This window comes from Daphnia carinata, chromosome 1 (genome assembly GCF_022539665.2).
Source record: "Daphnia carinata strain CSIRO-1 chromosome 1, CSIRO_AGI_Dcar_HiC_V3, whole genome shotgun sequence".
Taxonomy (NCBI): Eukaryota; Metazoa; Arthropoda; class Branchiopoda; order Diplostraca; family Daphniidae; genus Daphnia; species Daphnia carinata.
The window spans coordinates 6,258,003-6,276,879 of record NC_081331.1 but is presented as its reverse complement, the minus strand read 5'-3'; the positions used below and the strand labels follow the sequence as shown (position 1 = coordinate 6,276,879).

Genomic DNA, 18,877 nt, shown 5'->3' with positions numbered 1-18,877 from the left:
AATCAAATTAATATTTCAATTGGATTCATAGTTTTTAAATTAAACCTGAAAAACAAAAAAATAACAAAAGTCGGGCTTATTTATTAGTCGGGCTTAAAATTTTTTCCTGTTAAAACTGGCACTCATTGGAATTCGTTGATTATCCCAGAGTATACTCAAAATTGAATGCTGATTCCGGTAAAATTGTTGTTGTTTTTATTAGGTTAACCGTTTTTTAACACGGCGAATATTACACAATGCTAGCGTGCCAGTACGCTACAGCGCAAAAAATAAAGAGCGCTAACAGCACTTTCTTTTCTTTTCTTTAAAAAATGGCTGACTTAAGGAGAAAACCAATAGCTGAGTCGGAATCAGCGTTCAATTTTCATTATACTGTGGGATTTTTATTGCAATCCAAACGATTTCGTTTTTGCCCGATTTTGACAAAAGTGAGAAGGCTATAGCCTTCCCACTTTTTCATTTTTTGTCAAATTTCAAATTTGGCTTAAAATAAATTATTTTGATTCAGAATTGAATGCTTATCAAGGAAATCAAGTTTATTTTGCAATTGGACTCAGAGTTTTTAAATCAAACCTAAAAAAACAAAAAAATATGAAAAGTCGGGCTTATTTGTTAGTCGGGCTTAAAATTGTTTGTTGTTAAAACTGACCCTCATTGGAATTTGTTGATTACCACAGGGTATACTTAAAATTGAATGCTGATTCCGGGAAAATTGTTTATTTTTTTCATCAAGTCAACCGTTTTTTAACATAGCGAATATTTCCTAATGCTAGCGCGCCAGTACGTTACAGCGCAAAAAAATAACGAGCGTGCAAAGGTTCGTGGCGCTCGCTAGATGGCGTTGATGATAATTTAACCAGGCGACACATACGAATTATGACAGCTAAATGATCTGAGTAACTGCTGTTGCTAATGGCATATAGAATACCTTTCGAGAAGATGTCGTCTCCACATATAATCAAGAAGAAAGTCAGATGGCACATCTTGTATATTGACGAGAGCGAAAAAAACGTGCAGCGTGCAGTTTTTCAAGGCGATGAATAAAGGCGCGCATGATTCTATCACCGTTGGAGAAATATCGCAATCGATCAAAATCCGGTCTTTTCATATGCTTCCCCTTCTTTTCCATTTTGATCAGTTGAATGGCAGTCATGCGATGACGTTCTGGTAGCTTATTTACGATCACCAATCACTGTGCGTTGCATGCGCGCATAATATGATCGGCACCCTTTTAGCGGGTCAAAGAGCTGTTGGATATTGGGCTAAAAGCTCTTACTTCGAGTCGTCTTCCCAGAAAAAACAAAAAACAAGCCGATGTGAGTTAAGGACACCGGAAAACAGGTCCGTATCAAAATGCTGTTTTTCCGATATGTACAAGACACATAACTCGCTCAGCTATGAAAGTAGGGTGTGTCTCCATGCTTTGTTGCAGCCACGCTGTTTTTGAGTATTTTGTATTTTTAATGATAGGCATAAATCAAAGTTCCCAAAAAAGTGCGAATGGAGAAAACGGTATGTACTGTATATGTCGATAGTTTCTCCACGTAACACGCAAAGGAAGGCTTTCCACTACGATGCAGGTGGCTTTATTGTTATTATATTTTCTCTCACTACTTTTGTCGACTTAGTATCAAAGCCTTTTGTGCGTTCCCAGCTCTATTATACGCACCTCACCAAAGTCTATTGTGTCACCGCTACAGACTATACTTCTATTTACATAGTCATGCATAATGCACGATCCCGTTGGTTGACACCGCGCCATCCCATTACGTGCAGTTGCAACCCAAGAATTTGAAAATGCCACTCCGATGGGCGGCCTACCACGACCGACAGTGAATCAGTCGACGCCATTGTTAATGCACCGATGATTTCTCTTCATTATACACAGCTTCTGCTTGCGTCGTGATGAGAAGATTCGACAGAAGCAGACGTCTCGAAACCCAGATTTATTCGTCTTAATTGCGATGACAATGATTACGGTCTCTGAGCGACCACAAAAGAATAACCATCAGTTCGATCGCTTTCGGAAAATATGTACGATAGCTACGTATCCTCTTAATTAAGAGAACGAAAATCAAGGATAAAACGATTTGTCTCCTCGTTTTCAATATTCCAAACGTCTAACGAATAGGAAGAAAATTCACTTGGTGCGCAAACTAACAGTTCACTTGATTGACCTCTTATTCAAGCTGATGCTTCAGGTTCGTCTTGTGTGCTGTTGTCAAGGCACGATGTAAGTTGACCGATGTTAGCGTTGTCAATAAAAGAAGGCAGCATACATAACAGAGGACGTGCACTCGCTGCTTTCCGAATAAGAGGGACCGGGTTAGAGAGAAAATGATCGGGAAAGTGGTCGGTGTGCGGTCAATGCAAGACGGAAAGGTTTTTATTTTTAGTTACAGAGTGACACGCACAGCGTATTTTGGTTACCGGGCGGGGTCCCCCGTTCGTTATACTGACGCTCACATCCACTCTCATTAGGGAACGAGGGGGGGGCCTCTACGTGGAAACTGATTACTTCTTAGCTCCTTGCCACTTTTTTTTTTCTAAATATCCTTAGCGATCTCTCTGTTCTTCGACTTCTCTTGATCTCTCCAAGCAACGCAGTAGAGACAACGATCATTAAATCAGACAGAAATAGATAAATACCAGAGACTTATTCTTCACATTTCCGAACGCAAATCAACTAGTGCAGAAGTGAATCAGAATTAGAAATCGAGGTCACCTTGATAGCAAAGGCGCATCATAGAATTTTTAAGGGAATATCAATATTCATAGCCAATGAATATTGTTCAACAGTTTACGTCAAATGTGTCAGAAGGTCGTACCGCTCTTTGGCTATCCGCTGCACTAGCAGACAACGGCGTTACGTCTGCGTGTGACTTGCAGCACTTTTGACCCAGTCCCAAAGCCAATTTCCTCGATGTATTTAGAAACGTATGAGAGATACTGAAAGAAGAACGCGACCGGCGATAGTGATCCTTGATGATAAAGGTATTCGAAGAGGAAAACAAACACAACACGAACGTTGGCGAATGCAAATAACGGGCGAGCTGTTTTTGTTGGCGCAAAAAGAAGTTTTGGCTTTTGATGTTGGCGCAACAACTTGAGCTTTTATCAAAACTGGGTTGCGCAAGTATATTCTAAATTGCATTATCCGTTTCCATTTCGCCCTATACCGAAATCGATAGGGAGGAAAACGCTGCTAAATCCGTTGGCGTCGCCAAAGTTTGAATAGTGTGATGAAAGTACACATAGCGTCTGATAATATAGGTCTTAGTTTATTTTCCTTTAGTCCGTATAACCAGCCAATTGCGCCTTTGATTGCTTCTTCGGTCAAGTTTGCCACTCGTAAAATGGCACACTACATCACGTAATGCTGGCGACTCGAAAGGCCATGAAGAAGAAAAAGAAAAGCACTGGATGCGGTGGGACCCTGCGTGCTGGACCAAGGACCATCAAAGAAAGAAAAAGAACATGCAGTTTACTGAATGAGGCCGGCAACAGTAACAGCAGTGATACATGAACAGCAACAAGAGCCCTACCATACAGCCAGGAAACTATACGGCATGGTCTAGCGCGCCCAATCGATAACAGTCCCCGCTCTGGACAGCACGAAAATGAAGGGCAAAAGGCGCTCCAACCCACACGTTATTTATTTCCTTTTACATGTAAATATCGTAAGTTGTTGTTAAGCATACATTAGTTTCACGCACTCCAGAGAAAGACCTGTGCGAAGAAAGCGAAAGAAAAACGCTTCGTTCTAAGTTGTCGTAACGAGTTCGCGTTTATTTATCGCTACTGCCTTGAACTTCTCCTTTTCAGGCAGGCGAAGAGACGGAACAAAAAATGTCGTCGGATTCAGCCAAGCGACATTTGATGTCGAATAGAAGGTTGGTTATTTCAGTTCAAATTCGTTAGAGAATAAAAAAGTTTGCACTGCGCTTGCGCCAACCATTACGTTTCCTATAAATGTTATTTTCTCTCTCGTTTATTCGCCACTGCCAATCAGTGGTCGCATATGAACATGAACGGATAAAACCAGACATGACGAATGAAAACTAAATTAAAAAGGAATCGTACGTTAGCAACTTGCAGCCAACACAAACGCAGTCATCCTCACGTTGCACGATAATGACATTCTGCCTTCTATTGTTTCATCCAAACACACACGAGCCGATTGATGGTGGAAACGAAATAAAAAGAGGCACAGTCACATTCGGAAAATATATTTTTTTTTCAGCCCATCCTGTATACATTTCCCATAGAAATGCAGAAAATCTTATTTAATCTGACACTTCTCTACGCCGCAAACATCAGTTCCTATGCAAATTACGCTAGCGGATGTAGTTCGAATTTCCATCTAGCACTTGCACGCCAGATGAAAAAGAAAAAATACTTGCAACCCGGTAGGGAATAAACGGACGGGAATTACCAACAACATAGAGGCAGGAAGGTAGTGTTAGATCATTGATCCGCTGGAACAGCGGGCGGAAAAAAAATGTAGGGCGGTATATAGGAGCACGGGGAATTTGTTGATACGCTCGTCGGCCTGAATCTCTATACGACTGGCGGTCGGCGTGCAAAGCAAGAGCGAGCTGAACGGATTGAATGGCCGTGCAACGTTTACCGTTTTCATCAGGATCGAGGCGTATAATAACCCCATCTTGCGGGGCCAGCACCGTAGGATGGTGGGAGGCCTTCAGGACGATTGAAGCGAAGAACTGGCCAAAGGCAGCCGGGATAAGGCGACATTATTGACGGGCCGGGGAAGGAAAAAGCGGAGGTGGAAGGATGAACGTACACGGGCAGGATCTTGATGAAAGCCAGGGTGTAAGAGAAAACGGGGATAAGAGCCAAAAACCCGAAAAAAGAAAGTAGGAAAAAAAAGAAGAGAGGGAATGCGAGAGACAAGGAGGGACTCTCTCTCTCTCTCTACATCTACTATAGGGTGGAGTTGAGATGGATGGGGAGTCCGCACGGAGGAGTATATTCGATGTACAAGTAGAGAGAAGAATGAGGGGAGAAGTGGGCTGGGGTGGGTTGGCGATAGACGGAGGAAATCATTGATTTTTTGGCTAAGCGCAGCCGCGTCAGCGTTGGCTTGGCGACGTCGGCTTCGATGTACAGAACCGGGGCGGATGATGAGACTGGCCTCTGGGTGGGTAAGTAAAGGGGGGTTTGTACATCGCTCTCGGTACGTGAAGAGGTGGTTAGATGGGGAGTCAGCAACCGAAAAGCTTAACGTGGGAGGGTAACAAACAGAGAAGAGGGTGGCACGAAAAGCAGAGAGGGGGGGGGGGTTTGGTTCGACGCCAGCAGCAGCAACTAGGAACACACACACAGAAAAAAGACAGAAAAAAAAAGATGGAGCGGATGCGGCGGCGCTTCACCCCTCCCGACCGTCGACGTCTGCCTCACTCTCGTGTGGTACGTGAGGGCACGGAGCAGGGACAGACCAGCTGCGTCCAGTAGTTTTCAATACTCGGGGGCGCACACACATCCATTAAAAGAGCGGGTCGCACCGATAAAGAAAGAAAAAAAAAGAAAAGAAAAGAAATTCACGGAAGCAAACTGCCATTGTTAACACCCATCATCCAATTAGAGCGAAGGAAAACAAAAATCGGCAAAAGATTTTTGCTCTCGTTCGAGTTATTTGATTTATTTTTTTTTTTGGCTTCTGTTGGGGACTGAAATTGATCGTCTGATTGGCGAGTGATTTCGGCCAATGTTACAGCAGACATTGGTGCGACAACAATTATCTACGCCAGTGGGTGTGTTTTGTTTGTTGCTTCCGTGTAATTGTTGCGAACGGCACGGACAGCGCAGGGCAACTGATTTGCTGTTCGTCTCCTCTTTACTCTCGTTTTCTTCCTCATTCACCAGTTATGTCTGCTGCCTCTCTGTCGTTGGCCTGCGCGCTCTTCTGAGTGTTTCGCCCAAACTGTGTCACGAAAAAGAGAGCCGCTTCAAGTTGGGCGTGTCATCGCACTTTTGAAACGACAAACAAAACACATTTGAAAGTCATCCCCCCTTTTTTTATTATTATTATTATTTTATTTTACTATTAAAAAAAATCCCATTTCATCCTCGCCCTCCTATCGAAAGAGAATTTCACCGAGTGGAGTGTTTGTGAGTGTGTGGTGTGTGTATCTGTGCGAGTGGGTTACACGTCCGGTTTTTTTAGTGTCTAAACGTAACGCGGCTGGTGGCGAAACAGAGCGCGGATGTCGAGGACGGTCGGCCAGTCTCGCCAGCGGTGATATATATACAGCACAAAGTCAGCTGTCGACACGGCTGTCGACGTCATCGTCGACCTTCTCTTCGTCGCCGTTGTTGCAGAGAGAGAGAGAGAGAAGAAAAAAAAAGGAGGCGATCCGAAGTAGCCAAAAAGAAGAAGAAATTGTTCTGCTCTTTTGATTTGTTGTTTACGGGGTTTTTCCGGCCACAACAGCCGCCAAAACATCTACTGCGTTCCACAACAAAAAACCATTGCAGCATCCACATTGTCTCGCCTGAAGGATTGGAGCTTACCGAAAATGGGTTGCGCCATGTCGGCCGAGGAGAGGGCGGCCGTTGCCCGTTCGAAACTCATCGAGAAGAACCTCAAAGAAGATGGAATCCAAGCGGCCAAGGATATCAAACTACTGCTCCTCGGTAAGCAATAACGAAACCTTGTCATGATTATTTTTGTTTCCCAAAAATAATTAATCATTTCTTCGCTCCATCCTTATGTTGGATCCAAAACAGCTTAGACAGCAATCGCAGAGTGACTCTTTCGAATAAAAATTGATAACGAAAACAAAATGTGGAACACAAGTACAGGCAATTCTGCTAGCAAAAGAAAGGAGCGATTTCTTTTTGTCATTTTTCTTGATTTGGGTTTTGTTTCGAACGAGTAGGGATAGGAATTATGTGTCAAAAAGGGAAGATTGGTTTGATTGAAATCATAAAGTAATAACAGGATGTTGAAGCAAAAAAAAAAGGATGGCAGCGCTGGTGGCTTGTTACGAGAAGGGAAAGGGGAGGGACGCGCGCACACGGCGATCAATACTACTGCGCAAGGCTAGTACAATGTATATACGCTTCGCCGTTCGTGTTTCAAAGCCGACGTCCGCCATTGGATGCAATGTTTTTTTCTCCTCCATTTTTTTTATCTGTCTCTTCAAAAAGAAGGAAAAAAAATAATAATAACTTATACGGAACTGCCCGGCGATGGCGACCATAGTCGCTAGATTGGTTTAATTAAATGACATGCAGCCCTTTTGTCTCCTCGACGTGCAATGTGGCGCTTTGAAACTGTGTCGCCACTTGACAAGTAAAAGAAGGCTCGAATGGCATAGTAAAAAAATCAAGTTTTTTTATTTTTATTATTTAAATCGATTTAGTGTTACAAAGAATTAGGGAATTTGTCGGTACTGGTTGATTTTTGTATTTTCATCTTACGTGTGCCGGGATCTGCTTTATTACACAAGCGGCGCTATGACAACATGTTCACCCCAAAGCGCAGCTGCTGTGTCACGACATTGGAGAACTTCGAATGAAGAGAGAGGGGAGAAAACCAAATAAAAAAATAAAATAAAGTAAAACCAGAGATGAAGAACGAGAGAAAAAAAAGACATGGAGGGAGGTCTATAACCCTCCTCGAATGTGTTTTCCTTTCTGTTTCATTGCCGGAGAGATATAAAAAGGCGGGGGGGGGGATAACATACCGTAAATGTGCATATTATTCAACTGCGTAAATAATGTTTGCTGTGAAATTGAAATCTCTTCAAGCATTTACAGTGTTACTTCTTCCGTGTCGTTTTGTCGGTTAAACGCGGAACGCTCGGCTGGGTCGCATAGGTCTAGGGAGGAGCCATAACAATAGGGCGTTGGCTTTTGGGGGCTTGAAAACAAAAGACGTGCGTTCAGAGAGAAGGAAAGACACACACACACACACACACAAAAAAAAAAAGACAAAACAAAAACAATGTGTAACTATAGCAAGTTTCACATTGGATAGATACAGCACATAGCAAAACGAGTCATGATGAAGACGGGAGTTGTGTTTCAACAGTAGCAGCCGAAAAAGCCAAAAGCCAAAAGCCAAAAAAAAAAAAGCTTTAGAAAGAAGAGGGGAAGAAGCAAGACAAACAACACAACGATTTTTTCATCTGGGGGGTAGCTAATTTTAGAAACGGCCGGCTAGCGAGCAAAAAGCCAGCCGAGCACAAAGTATAAAGAAGAAGCGCAAAACAGCCAGCCCAAGCGTTTGGTATATACAAAACGAACCGATCCGATTATAGTTCGTCTATACACGTTATATTAAAAACTGTGCACTCTACATAGACGGTTAGGCATGTTGCTTACTACCAACCGATGTGGACACGTAAGTGTGTATACACGCAAAAGTATATAGAGCTGTATATAGTTTGGAATGTGTTCGGAACACGATGGATATAGTCACCGGATGACGTAGCAGAAGGAAATTAAAACTAAAATTTAAAAAAAAGAAAGACTTGTTATTTTTCCCCGTTCATCAAATGCGAGAGCGACCATTCGTTTGGCTTCTGAAATATTCTTTTTTTTTTTCTCGCCTTTTTCCTGTCGGCGACCTCGTTTTTATGCTTCATCTTAGTCAGTTTGTGTGCTGCTTCATTCTTTATCCACAGTTGCGAAGAAGATGGAACGGAAACAAAAAACAAAAAAAAAATGAATGAGTTTCGAAAGTTTTGAAAGATGTTTACAAAGGACAGAGAAGAAGTGCCGTTGAGACTTGCGTGGTGGTCCATGCCGTTGGGGTGGAGTTATTTTTTTTACGAAGCACAACGCAAATTAAGAATGGTAGAAGAAAACGAAATTTATAAAAGACGGGATGACGTAAGGCGATACGCGCTGTGTTATTAGTTCGTCCGTTAATAATTGCCGACATTTTTTTTTTCAGGGGCAATCTTGAAAGGGAAGTTGAATTTTAAAAGGCAAACAATTTGAAATAGGGAATGATTTTTAACTACGGCCATTTGTCGGTTATTGTGCGTCATCTATAAACACATTGAACCGTTAAAAACGGAAAATGTGAAAACGGAGAGAAAATGTCACCCGATCCTAATGTATATCTCTCTTTTTCTTTCTCATTCCAGGTGCTGGCGAATCGGGTAAAAGTACCATCGTCAAACAGATGAAGTAAGTAGATGGCTCTTTTCGTATTTTTTTTTTTTTTTGTAAATGATTGAGCGCTGTATGTTTAGATCCTGATGGGCACAATGGATCGATGTCAAACTCTCATAAATCCGTTGAATTTGTATACGATCAATTCAAACGAAGGAAATGTCATCGATTTTTTATTTCAATATGAAATCTAGCGCATTGTTGACAGACCTTATCGGGATTGAGCTAGCTTAATTTTAATGGATTTGATCAAAAGCGTTGGAAGTAAGGTACTGTTAGTTTAACTATTGATCCAGAGATGCGTTGTTTTCAAAGTCTGCATTTCATTTTTTATTTCTCAAAATTTGAAATTCGGAGACATTGTTCGCTGCAGTTTTACAGTTGTCTGAGGTTGTTTGGAGCAACGCAGACCAAAAATTCGGGGAGAGTGATAAAATATTTTGTGTACAACGCCCTTCAACTGAAACAAAAGTTGTTTATTCCTCACGTTGTCTGGTTGGTTAGCGCGTTACCTTCGAGCATCCATGAAAACGTACACCTGGGTAAAAGCTAAACAGTGGAAGGTGAATGAAACAAACTGTGGATTGACTAATTTCAAGAAGAAAAACATGAATCCATGCGACGTTCAACAAAAATGTTAATTGTTTTTCTAATTTTTACGCCTTTGACAGAATTATTCACGAGAGCGGTTTCACGTCGGACGATTTCAAACAATACCGGCCGGTGGTCTACAGCAATACCATCCAGTCCCTTGTGGCCATTCTAAGAGCTATGCCTAATCTAGGCATCTCCTTCGTCAACAACGAGAGAGAGGTAAAATAATCATAACAATGAAAAATAAAAAATAAAAAAGGAAATAGAAATACGAATATAATGATCTGCTCAACCGAAAGGGGGCAGAGAAACAAAATATAATAACGCTGGTCTCCATGACCACCGATAGATCCGTATCTCTCTGCGCAGCGCAGAGGAAGAACATACACAATCAGTTGGCAATGCCCCGTCTGTTAGCCATCTATAATGATCGGTTACAATATCTACCTTTCACCGTGCGTTCGCGGAACGTTCACCGCCTCGTCGGCCGACCCCTTATAGCTATACCCACTTTTTTGCATGGCTTCTTCCCTTTGAGGTCTTATCACTTGTTCGATGTTTGATGACGGCATTGAGAGCTGTAAAGAGGTTATTGGTGTGAGTGGGGGGGCTGCGGATGTTGGCGCCGCGTTCGACATGAGTTGCCTTTCATCATATCGCTGGAAGATGGAAGCAGATGGCCCGGAGGGAGGGAAAAAAAGGGAGGGGCAACGATGGCGTCGTGTCTAGTGTTATCTCTGTGGTCTAATAAATACAGACACAGCCATGACCCTGCGCTCCGTTACGCAATGTTGCCAACCACAGCTGGTTAAAATCCAGTTTTTTAACAATTCGCCGGTCGGTGAAGACTGTTTAAAAAATGAAGGATAAGCTGGTGGTGTTTTTGCGAAAAGAAAAGTCGGAAACGCTGAGATGAGGAACGCGCAGTCTCGCCAAATTTATAGGCAGAGCTTTTTTATTTTTTTACAGCTGTCCTACCACCCGTACTGTTGTATTCAGCCACCCCTGTCTCCGTTGTGTGTGTGTGTGTTATGTTGGGACGCTTCACTCGCTCCGACAACTATCGATCGATATGACTCCCGGGCGACGTCCGGTGGCGTCGAACGCGTTCCTCCTTTCCCCCCCCCCCCCGTCTCTTTGGGTCCCCCCCCCCCCTCACCTCCCTGACATTATAGTCTATTCCGCGTTCTGGTGTGCCACCCACCGGGCTCTATATACAACGCGAAGCTTACTTGTGCAGTTGGGTGGGGTGCGACGCCAGCGACGTTTCTCCTATATCGCGGATGAGTTATACAACCTCCCTAAACTCTCATTTCATCTAAAACACCCGGCACGCACGCAGACTGAAGAAGCTCTCCTTTTTTTCTTCTTCTTCTTCTTCTTCTTGATCTCTTCTTTTTGTTGTTGTTGTTGGTGGGGGAGATGTGGATGGGTAGCTCTTCTGCAGCGCAATGTTTGTCAGAAAAAAAAGAAGGGAGGAGGGAATTGCGGGCAAGTAAATCCGCATCTCTTCCAAATTAGACGAGAGCCTATTTATTATTATTATTACCTTTGGTGCTGTCAGATGTCAGCAGTTGCGCTCGGCTTCCTTCCTCTCGCATTTATCTTGTGCCCCCTTGTTTCGCTTCTGCTTTTGCCGTTATCTTCCGACACATTTCCGTAGATACTTCCTTATTTCCTTATTCCTTTATTTCCTTCTACTCCGGACTGGTACAATAGACGTCTCTACCAAAAAATGATGAAAGTTACGGGATGAAAAATTGTTTACGGATTAGAATTTATGGCGGTACTATATTCAAAAAAAAAAAAAAAACGACAAATGAGAATCGATTTGCAAGTAAATTAAATAAAGACATAGCGCGTGTTGGAAGCAATGGCGCACACGAATAAAAATATACGCGACGAAAACATCCAACAATTCGCGATGGATAAAAACGAAAGAACAATGAAGACGTCTGAATGCTATCGTGTCATTTTTTCGTATATTTCTTTAAAATTTCATTTCCTTTTTTTTTTGAATTATTTCTTTTGTTGTTTGGTGTGGCTGACAAGTACGTTAGTTTTGTTTGAGGTTTGCGCGCTTTTGTTGCACAGAACTGGCAACAAGTCAAACATTCTTCTTCCGTTCTTTTCTTTCTGGCTTTCTAAAGCAAAATTCTTCTTCTTTTTTCTTTCGATATTATTCCGCCTCTTTCAAATTTTTCCAACATGAAATTCCGGAAACAATGGATCACAGCTCCATTCCAGTTTTTCTTTTCAAAACATTATTTTTTTTTTTTTTAAATTTAATTCTTCTTCCGTCCGTTTTAAAATCGTCAGCTGGTCTTTGGCCCTCCTTCTCACAGTTACACGTTATCAGCAACCCGTCTACAACATGCAGTACGTCAAGCGTGAAGCTTAACCTATGAAAATGTTCAAACGTTTCCATTCGGATTTTTTTCCCCCTCCGAAGCTGCGGCCGTAATGAACGATAAACGCGTGTTATCAACAACAAAGACAGCGCTGGGTTTAGGTCAAATGAAATACGACGTCATCTCCGCGTGACCTTCTCAATCCGTCCGCCGCTTTCTCTAAAAACCCCATGCGAGCGGCCAACCGGAAAGAAATAAAAAAAACCACAATAAGAATACGATTCCCCTGTCTCAGTTCCAGTTCAGGTTGGGTTAAAAGAAGAAGGAAAAGCCCCGTATAGCGTATAGCGATAGTATAGACGCAACAATCTGAAATTAGTTTCCTGGCACCGCAAATTTTAACGTTTTATAATCGGCTATAAATAGGAAGTCAGGGGGCCGCGACTGACGGGATAGTCAAGGAACAACAATCAACGAGCGTTCGCCCTTGTGTCATTTTGTTTTCGTGTGAAATTCCTTCGGATAATGTCAAACGTTCATCGAGTCCGTTGATATACAAAATAAGCAAAGCAACTGCCGGTATTTGTTTGTCTTTAAATCAACGTAAATGCATTTGGAACAGATAACTGCCCGGTAGGGTTAGCGTGTCGCACTCGATTTCTTTCGTTTTATTTTTATATATGAAGATGAAAGTCCCCTCCTTTGTTTTTATTTACATTTAATTTGAGGCTATATAAAAGAAGGGAGTGTCTTTTAGCCTACATCAATACTACATAAGGTTTTGGCTTTTCACGCAAAATGGAATTGTTGAGAATATTACGTCACGAACGTCCACCATTCGAAATGGCTCTTCTTCTGAACTTCCCGAAAAAAAAAAAAAAATAAATAAAAAGTTTGAGGATCGGAGAGTAACGAAACTTTTTGATGGATGGGATTGCTGTGTGTTATACATGCCCTCTGGTACCGTTTCTATGAAACGCAGTGCCTCTGGCCCCTGCCATTTTATTTTATTTTTGATTTTTGATGGCCCTTCACGGGGAAAGATTGTGTTTGAAGTTCCATGGTATAGACACTATGGACGCACGAAGGGGGGGGGGGATGCACTTCAATTTGTTTTTGTTTTCAGTCGGGGAACATGACGTGTCAGTGTGGACCTAGGGGCAATTCCGGTTTAAAAGGGATACCTACGCATGAGGTAACTTTGCGAGCAGAATGGGTTAAAGACCTGTCTCGTGAAAATGTCATGAGATTAAAGACGCCTCAGGCGCCAAAAAATTTTGCCCGTGCCTATAGAAATACCCAACACGTGATCGGCAAATCGACGAGAAAGCCGGATGCCTTTTCGTGCGAATTCTGTTGTTTTTTTTATTGTTGAAAGAATTGATCACGACGGCGGCAAGTAATCACACCGATTTTTTACATGCAAACGTACACGACATAATTTTCAAAATTTCGTTTAGTTCCCCGATGAATGAAAGGAAGTGGCAAAACACCGCAATTTTAATAGAACAATCTACTGGAAATGAATGTCATCAAGTTTAAACGCTGATGCGAGTATAAAAATCGATTAGAAAAGGCCTACGATGTAGTTCCCATCACAATAGCGTCTACGTGTACATTAAGAACGACAGCGCGTAAATGGGGAACAATTGAAAGTGGCCAAGATTCCTCATTGGATGGCTTCCTTTTCTGTTGTGTGTTTAAGAATGAAAGAAAAAAAGAGAGAGAAAGCAACGAACAGAATTGAAAGGCGCGGAGACCAAAGTATTGATCGGCACTATGTGTGTGTGCCGTGTACATGGCCAGCTCGAGATTTCAGTCAAGACGTGAGAGCGTCTCGGTGGCAATCTTACTGGATGAGAGAGAGAGAAGGGAGGGCAAGCAGACGAGGAAGAAGAAGAATAATAAAAATAATAATAATAAAACGAAAGCGCAATAGAGCTATTATAACGTGCAGGAAGGAGGAGCAAAGGCTTCCTCTTGTTTCTTATTATTTTAAAAAAAATAAGGAACAAGCCGAGACACGCACACGCAAAAATGGATTGATAGTTCCGTTCCAATATGATTTCTCGACTCTTGCAGCTTATCTCTGACTCTTGTCGCTTCTATAGCAACGCTAACATCGCCCTTTTTTTCTCCTTTCCTCTTCGAATGAGCTACAAACAACTTTTGTCTTGCTCATCTATACATTTTTCTTTAGAAGAGCGCAGGAACCTTTCTTTTTCTATTGACCGAACGATTAATCAATAATCATGTACGAAATCCCTGGTTACGCGGCCTCGCATTTAATCGATAATAGAATTTTCCAAAGTTGTTTCTTTTTTATTTTTTTTGTCAAGCCTACGTCCAATTCAAGGATGGATCAAACTTTTTTTTGTTACCTTCTAAATTTCTCGTGAACGGTGTAATCGAAAATGAGTGGGGCGTACAAAAGGCAATCAGTCGCAGGAGTTTCGGAAATGTTCGGTAGAGGCATGTGATGTCGAGATTGACCCCAAAAATAGAAAACAAAGGGAAAAAACTTGCAGCACAAAACAAAAAGGGAAGAAAACGTTCAAACAGAAAAGAACATCAACAGACAGAGAGAATACACAAGTGTACTGCTTACAGACCAAAACCCTCTCCAACGATATTAATAGTTCGATCAATATATGGGGTGACGTCTCCTTGTATTATTTATCCTTTGAAAAAAAAAAACCTCTGAAAATCCCTCTCTCTCTCTCTCTCTCTCTTGAATGCTATTTATTTATTGATCCTCGTTGGCCCCCCGACAGCGATAGACCGTGGTCGTCGTGCGCTTGTGCCGGTCGCGATACCATCACCCGCACGCGCGTCTATTCCCGACGCTAGATGACTCTCTCCGTTTATCTTTTCTTCATCTTCGTTGTGTCCCTTTTCTTTTATCGATCAACGGGATTTATGGCCATTAAAAAAAAAATTGCAAATATTCAGAAGAGGAGATTTAAAACTTAAATCTTGTACAAACTTCGCATTTAAACAACAAGATCCGCAATGAATGAAAGACAAGAGCTTAATGAATTGTCTTTTTCTCTTTGTGAACATACAAAAACTCTACAGCCCGACGCCAAGATGGTGATGGACGTCATTTCGCGCATGGAAGACACGGAGCCATTCTCCGAAGAGTTGCTGGCCGCCATGAAACGGTTGTGGATCGATTCCGGAGTTCAAGAGTGCTTCGGCCGATCCAATGAATACCAGCTCAACGATTCCGCTAAATAGTACGCACACAAAAGCAAACATGGGAATCGATTGCAATCCGTTGATTTGGTGAAGATGGGAGGGGGGGGGGAGGACATTTGCATGCAAATTAAATACTACACATTGCCCGAAATCCAAGGGAATGTTGTCTTAAAGAATAGATCTGTTTCTATTTTATTTACTAAAATTGCTCTTCGTTCTTTTCCTTTGCCGTAACGCACAGTTTCTTGGACGATTTGGACCGATTGGGAGCCAAAGATTACCAACCAACCGAACAGGATATTCTACGGACGCGAGTCAAAACCACCGGCATCGTCGAAGTCCACTTCTCTTTCAAGAACCTCAATTTCAAGTGAGTGCTCCGTTTGCCAGCCGTAGATAACAAAACAATTGATCCTCTTTTAAACCGTTCGTCATTCATAACATTCGTGCGATTGATTTCTATACGCAGGCTGTTCGACGTGGGAGGTCAGCGCTCCGAGCGGAAGAAGTGGATCCATTGCTTTGAAGATGTCACAGCCATCATCTTTTGCGTGGCCATGTCCGAGTACGATCAAGTGCTCCACGAAGACGAGACCACCGTAAATAATTGCATATTCGACAGTGACATATCGACCATACATTTGTTTTTCAATTTCCATAGAATCGAATGCAAGAGAGTTTGAAACTTTTCGACTCGATTTGCAACAACAAGTGGTTCACGGACACGTCCATCATCCTCTTCCTCAACAAAAAGGATCTCTTCGAAGAGAAAATCAAAAAATCTCCTCTCACCATCTGCTTCCCAGAATACACAGGTATTAGCAGACCATCAAACGTCGCCTCTCGGACGATATCCGATTCAATTGAACAATTATTGGAAAGGTGCACAAGAGTACGGCGAAGCAGCGGCCTACATTCAAGCTCAGTTCGAGGCCAAGAACAAATCAACGACCAAGGAGATCTACTGCCACATGACGTGCGCCACGGACACGACCAACATCCAGTTCGTGTTTGACGCCGTCACCGACGTCATCATCGCCAACAACCTACGAGGATGCGGTCTCTACTGAGTGCCACACACCTTTGCTGCCAGATCCCCACCACGTTTACATATTGAACTTTCGAATTCATTCTCCAATTTTTATTTTTGTTTTCCTTCGTTTAATTTAATGGTTTCGTTTTTTGTTGGTTTGTTTTCTGGAGTTGGGCAAAACGTCCTTTTACTCCCGCCATTGGCCGAGAAAAAAAAAAGAGAGAGAAATATCACACGCACATACTGATGACGTCATCACAGACACAAAATCCCAACTATTTGGATCATGTTTAGCGCAACAAAAGAAGAGCAGCTCATCCTCCGTATCTCTTTTTATCCCCCGACTGTCAATTTTTCTTCCCTTGCATATTGTTGTGTTTTCTTTTCATTTTTTTTTCCAAATCTTATTATTTTTCACTTGTTTTGCTTTCCACCGGATGTTGTCTGCCCACGGCAGCCATCAGCCTCTTTTCTCCTGTTCTCTGTCTCGAAATGAAGTGAACGCTAGTCAATGGCCCTCCTACCTTGACCGCCTCCACCGTTTAATACGAAAAGGAAACCCAAAACAAATGAAAAAAAAAGAGAGAGGACGAACGACAGTACAATCCCGAGAGCACAAAATCAAGGGGGGATTCATATTACCATAAATATAAAAGCGAAAAAAAAAATAAAGTTGCAACAATGCTGAGGGCCAGCAATCCCAAGAAGGCGGTGTGCATGCCGTGTGCACAGGAGATGACATTCCAATCTTTTGAATTTTAAGAAGCTCTTTTTCTTTTCTTTTTTGTCTGCGCACGCTTTCTTCCTTTTTTTGTTTTAATATTTGTTTTTTTTTGGTTTCTTTTAAACGCACACGGCGTGACTGAAAAGAAGAGCCAGAGATTGAACGAACCAACTCGAAGCCCTTTTGAAATCTTCAGATATAGTTTAAACGTCAAAATAAAGGCTAGTCACACAAAAGACAGAGAAAAGAGCAACCCTGAATTTCGAGCATTTGTAGTCATTGATGTAAAAAAAAAAAAAATAATACATAAATGGTCGGCGTAAACCAATCAAATTGTGGGTTACCATTTATTGTTTCTTCCTACAGGGCGGGTGGGGTAGCTAACAGGCCATTCGACACCATTTCTTCTAATTGGTACCCCGTGCTCCTGGAGACATTGAAATCTCGGTCCATCTTCGAAATTGAAATGGTCTTCTGTCGCTCTTTCTGTCCCCACTTCGTCCATTGAGCTCGTTATTAGGCAAGTGACTGCAAACGTGCGGAGAAGGAGGAGACATTGTTTTGGTTGTTACTAGTCAAACATCGATCAAATGAGCACTCAGGACACAACAAATGAAAGGGGGAAAACCATAATTATGTTCTACCGGATGCGAACAATAATCCGTTCAGTTTTGTATTATTCACCCCCCCCCCCCATTTTAATTTATTCGTTTGGTTTTTTCTCTTGCTTATTCCTCTTTTGCGTTGTATTGTCCATCAAACTCTGCGAGGACCTCTTCTCGCGTCCTTTAATCGATCAGAGCTACGCCCTGTGCATTGTCTTTCGTTTTTGTTTCCCTTATTTTGTTTTTTCCTTGACCGTTTGCTCGCAAATGTTGCTCTTTTTTTCCTTCTTTTTTCCCCCAAACTCCCATCGAGCGGATAATTAGAACCCTCCCAAATAAACAACATAACGGACAAGTAGATTTGGCAAAGGTTCAAACTCTTCTTACACAGAGGATTACACAAAGTGAAAAAAAAAACAGCACAGACACACACGTACCTTGACCCTTCCTTCCCATTGGATGAAATTTTTTTTAAAACTCATTTCAAACACATGATTAAAAAACACACACAAAAAAGCTGACTCTGTTGGAGGGCGTGAATTATTTCTCGAATGAATTAGATTTTGTTTTTGTTTTCAAAAGTTTGGGTCTATTTCGGTTGTTTCTGGTCTCCAGCACGCTCGTAACTATTTGTTCTTTATATATGTGGATTCCATCGTTTCCATCCGATACAATCATATGTTTAGATTCAAGAAGAAGGAAAAAATTATTTGTAAAACGGGGGGAAATTTTCATTTGATTTTTTCGTTTTGTTTTTTTGGCGTGGGTTGTTGGGACAGACTTTGATGTAAAAGAAATTGAGAAATTGGATCTTTTCATTTCTTCTGGGGGTTATCTAAAAAACAAAAATTAAAAAAAAAAAATAATGAGAGCTTTGCATTAGACAAGACACTTTCGATACCCAACCGTCGTGCGTATGTGTGTGTATTTGTTATTATACTCTAATTATGATCCCCACATGATTGTTCTTCTCTTTCTTCATCTCCTTCCACGGACGTTTGAATCCACCCGATCAACGTAGCTATTCTGATAGCGCTTATTATTTGAAACGGGAGGTGAAAAACACATAAACCTTAAAAAAAAAACGAAATTAAAAAGAAACAAAAAAAAAAATGATTGCCGTATACATAATTATATGTATATTTCGCATTGGCGGTGATTCCAGTTCCCTCTCTCCCTTTCCAGTCATAATTTTTTAATTTTTCCCAAAGTCAATTGC

The 18,877-nt window shown here is 41.8% G+C and overlaps 2 protein-coding genes across 2 annotated transcripts in view; one reads left to right on the top strand and one right to left on the bottom strand.

Annotated features, from left to right (window-relative positions):
• LOC130690820 (scavenger receptor class B member 1-like) overlaps positions 1 to 18,877 on the bottom strand; it is a 96,086-nt gene that overhangs the window by 35,123 nt on the left and 42,086 nt on the right. The gene's annotated exons all lie outside the window — the stretch shown is intronic.
• Positions 5,448 to 17,094, top strand: LOC130690829 (guanine nucleotide-binding protein G(o) subunit alpha). Its single transcript, XM_057513696.2, has 8 exons — positions 5,448 to 6,657; positions 9,123 to 9,165; positions 9,822 to 9,963; positions 15,174 to 15,334; positions 15,538 to 15,666; positions 15,766 to 15,895; positions 15,958 to 16,111; positions 16,179 to 17,094. Exons 1-8 carry the CDS (start codon positions 6,540 to 6,542, stop codon positions 16,364 to 16,366), a joined length of 1,065 nt encoding a protein of 354 aa, XP_057369679.1. The 5' UTR covers positions 5,448 to 6,539; the 3' UTR covers positions 16,367 to 17,094.

Excerpts from the sequence above, each read along its gene's own strand:
- LOC130690829 (XM_057513696.2), top strand. The coding sequence starts at position 6,540 with ATGGGTTGCGCCATGTCGGCCGAGGAGAGGGCGGCCGTTGCCCGTTCG. Across the intron at positions 9,964-15,173 it reads TCGTCAACAACGAGAGAGAG|CCCGACGCCAAGATGGTGAT; the intron begins GTAAAATAATCA and ends AAAACTCTACAG. Across the intron at positions 15,896-15,957 it reads TCCACGAAGACGAGACCACC|AATCGAATGCAAGAGAGTTT; the intron begins GTAAATAATTGC and ends CAATTTCCATAG.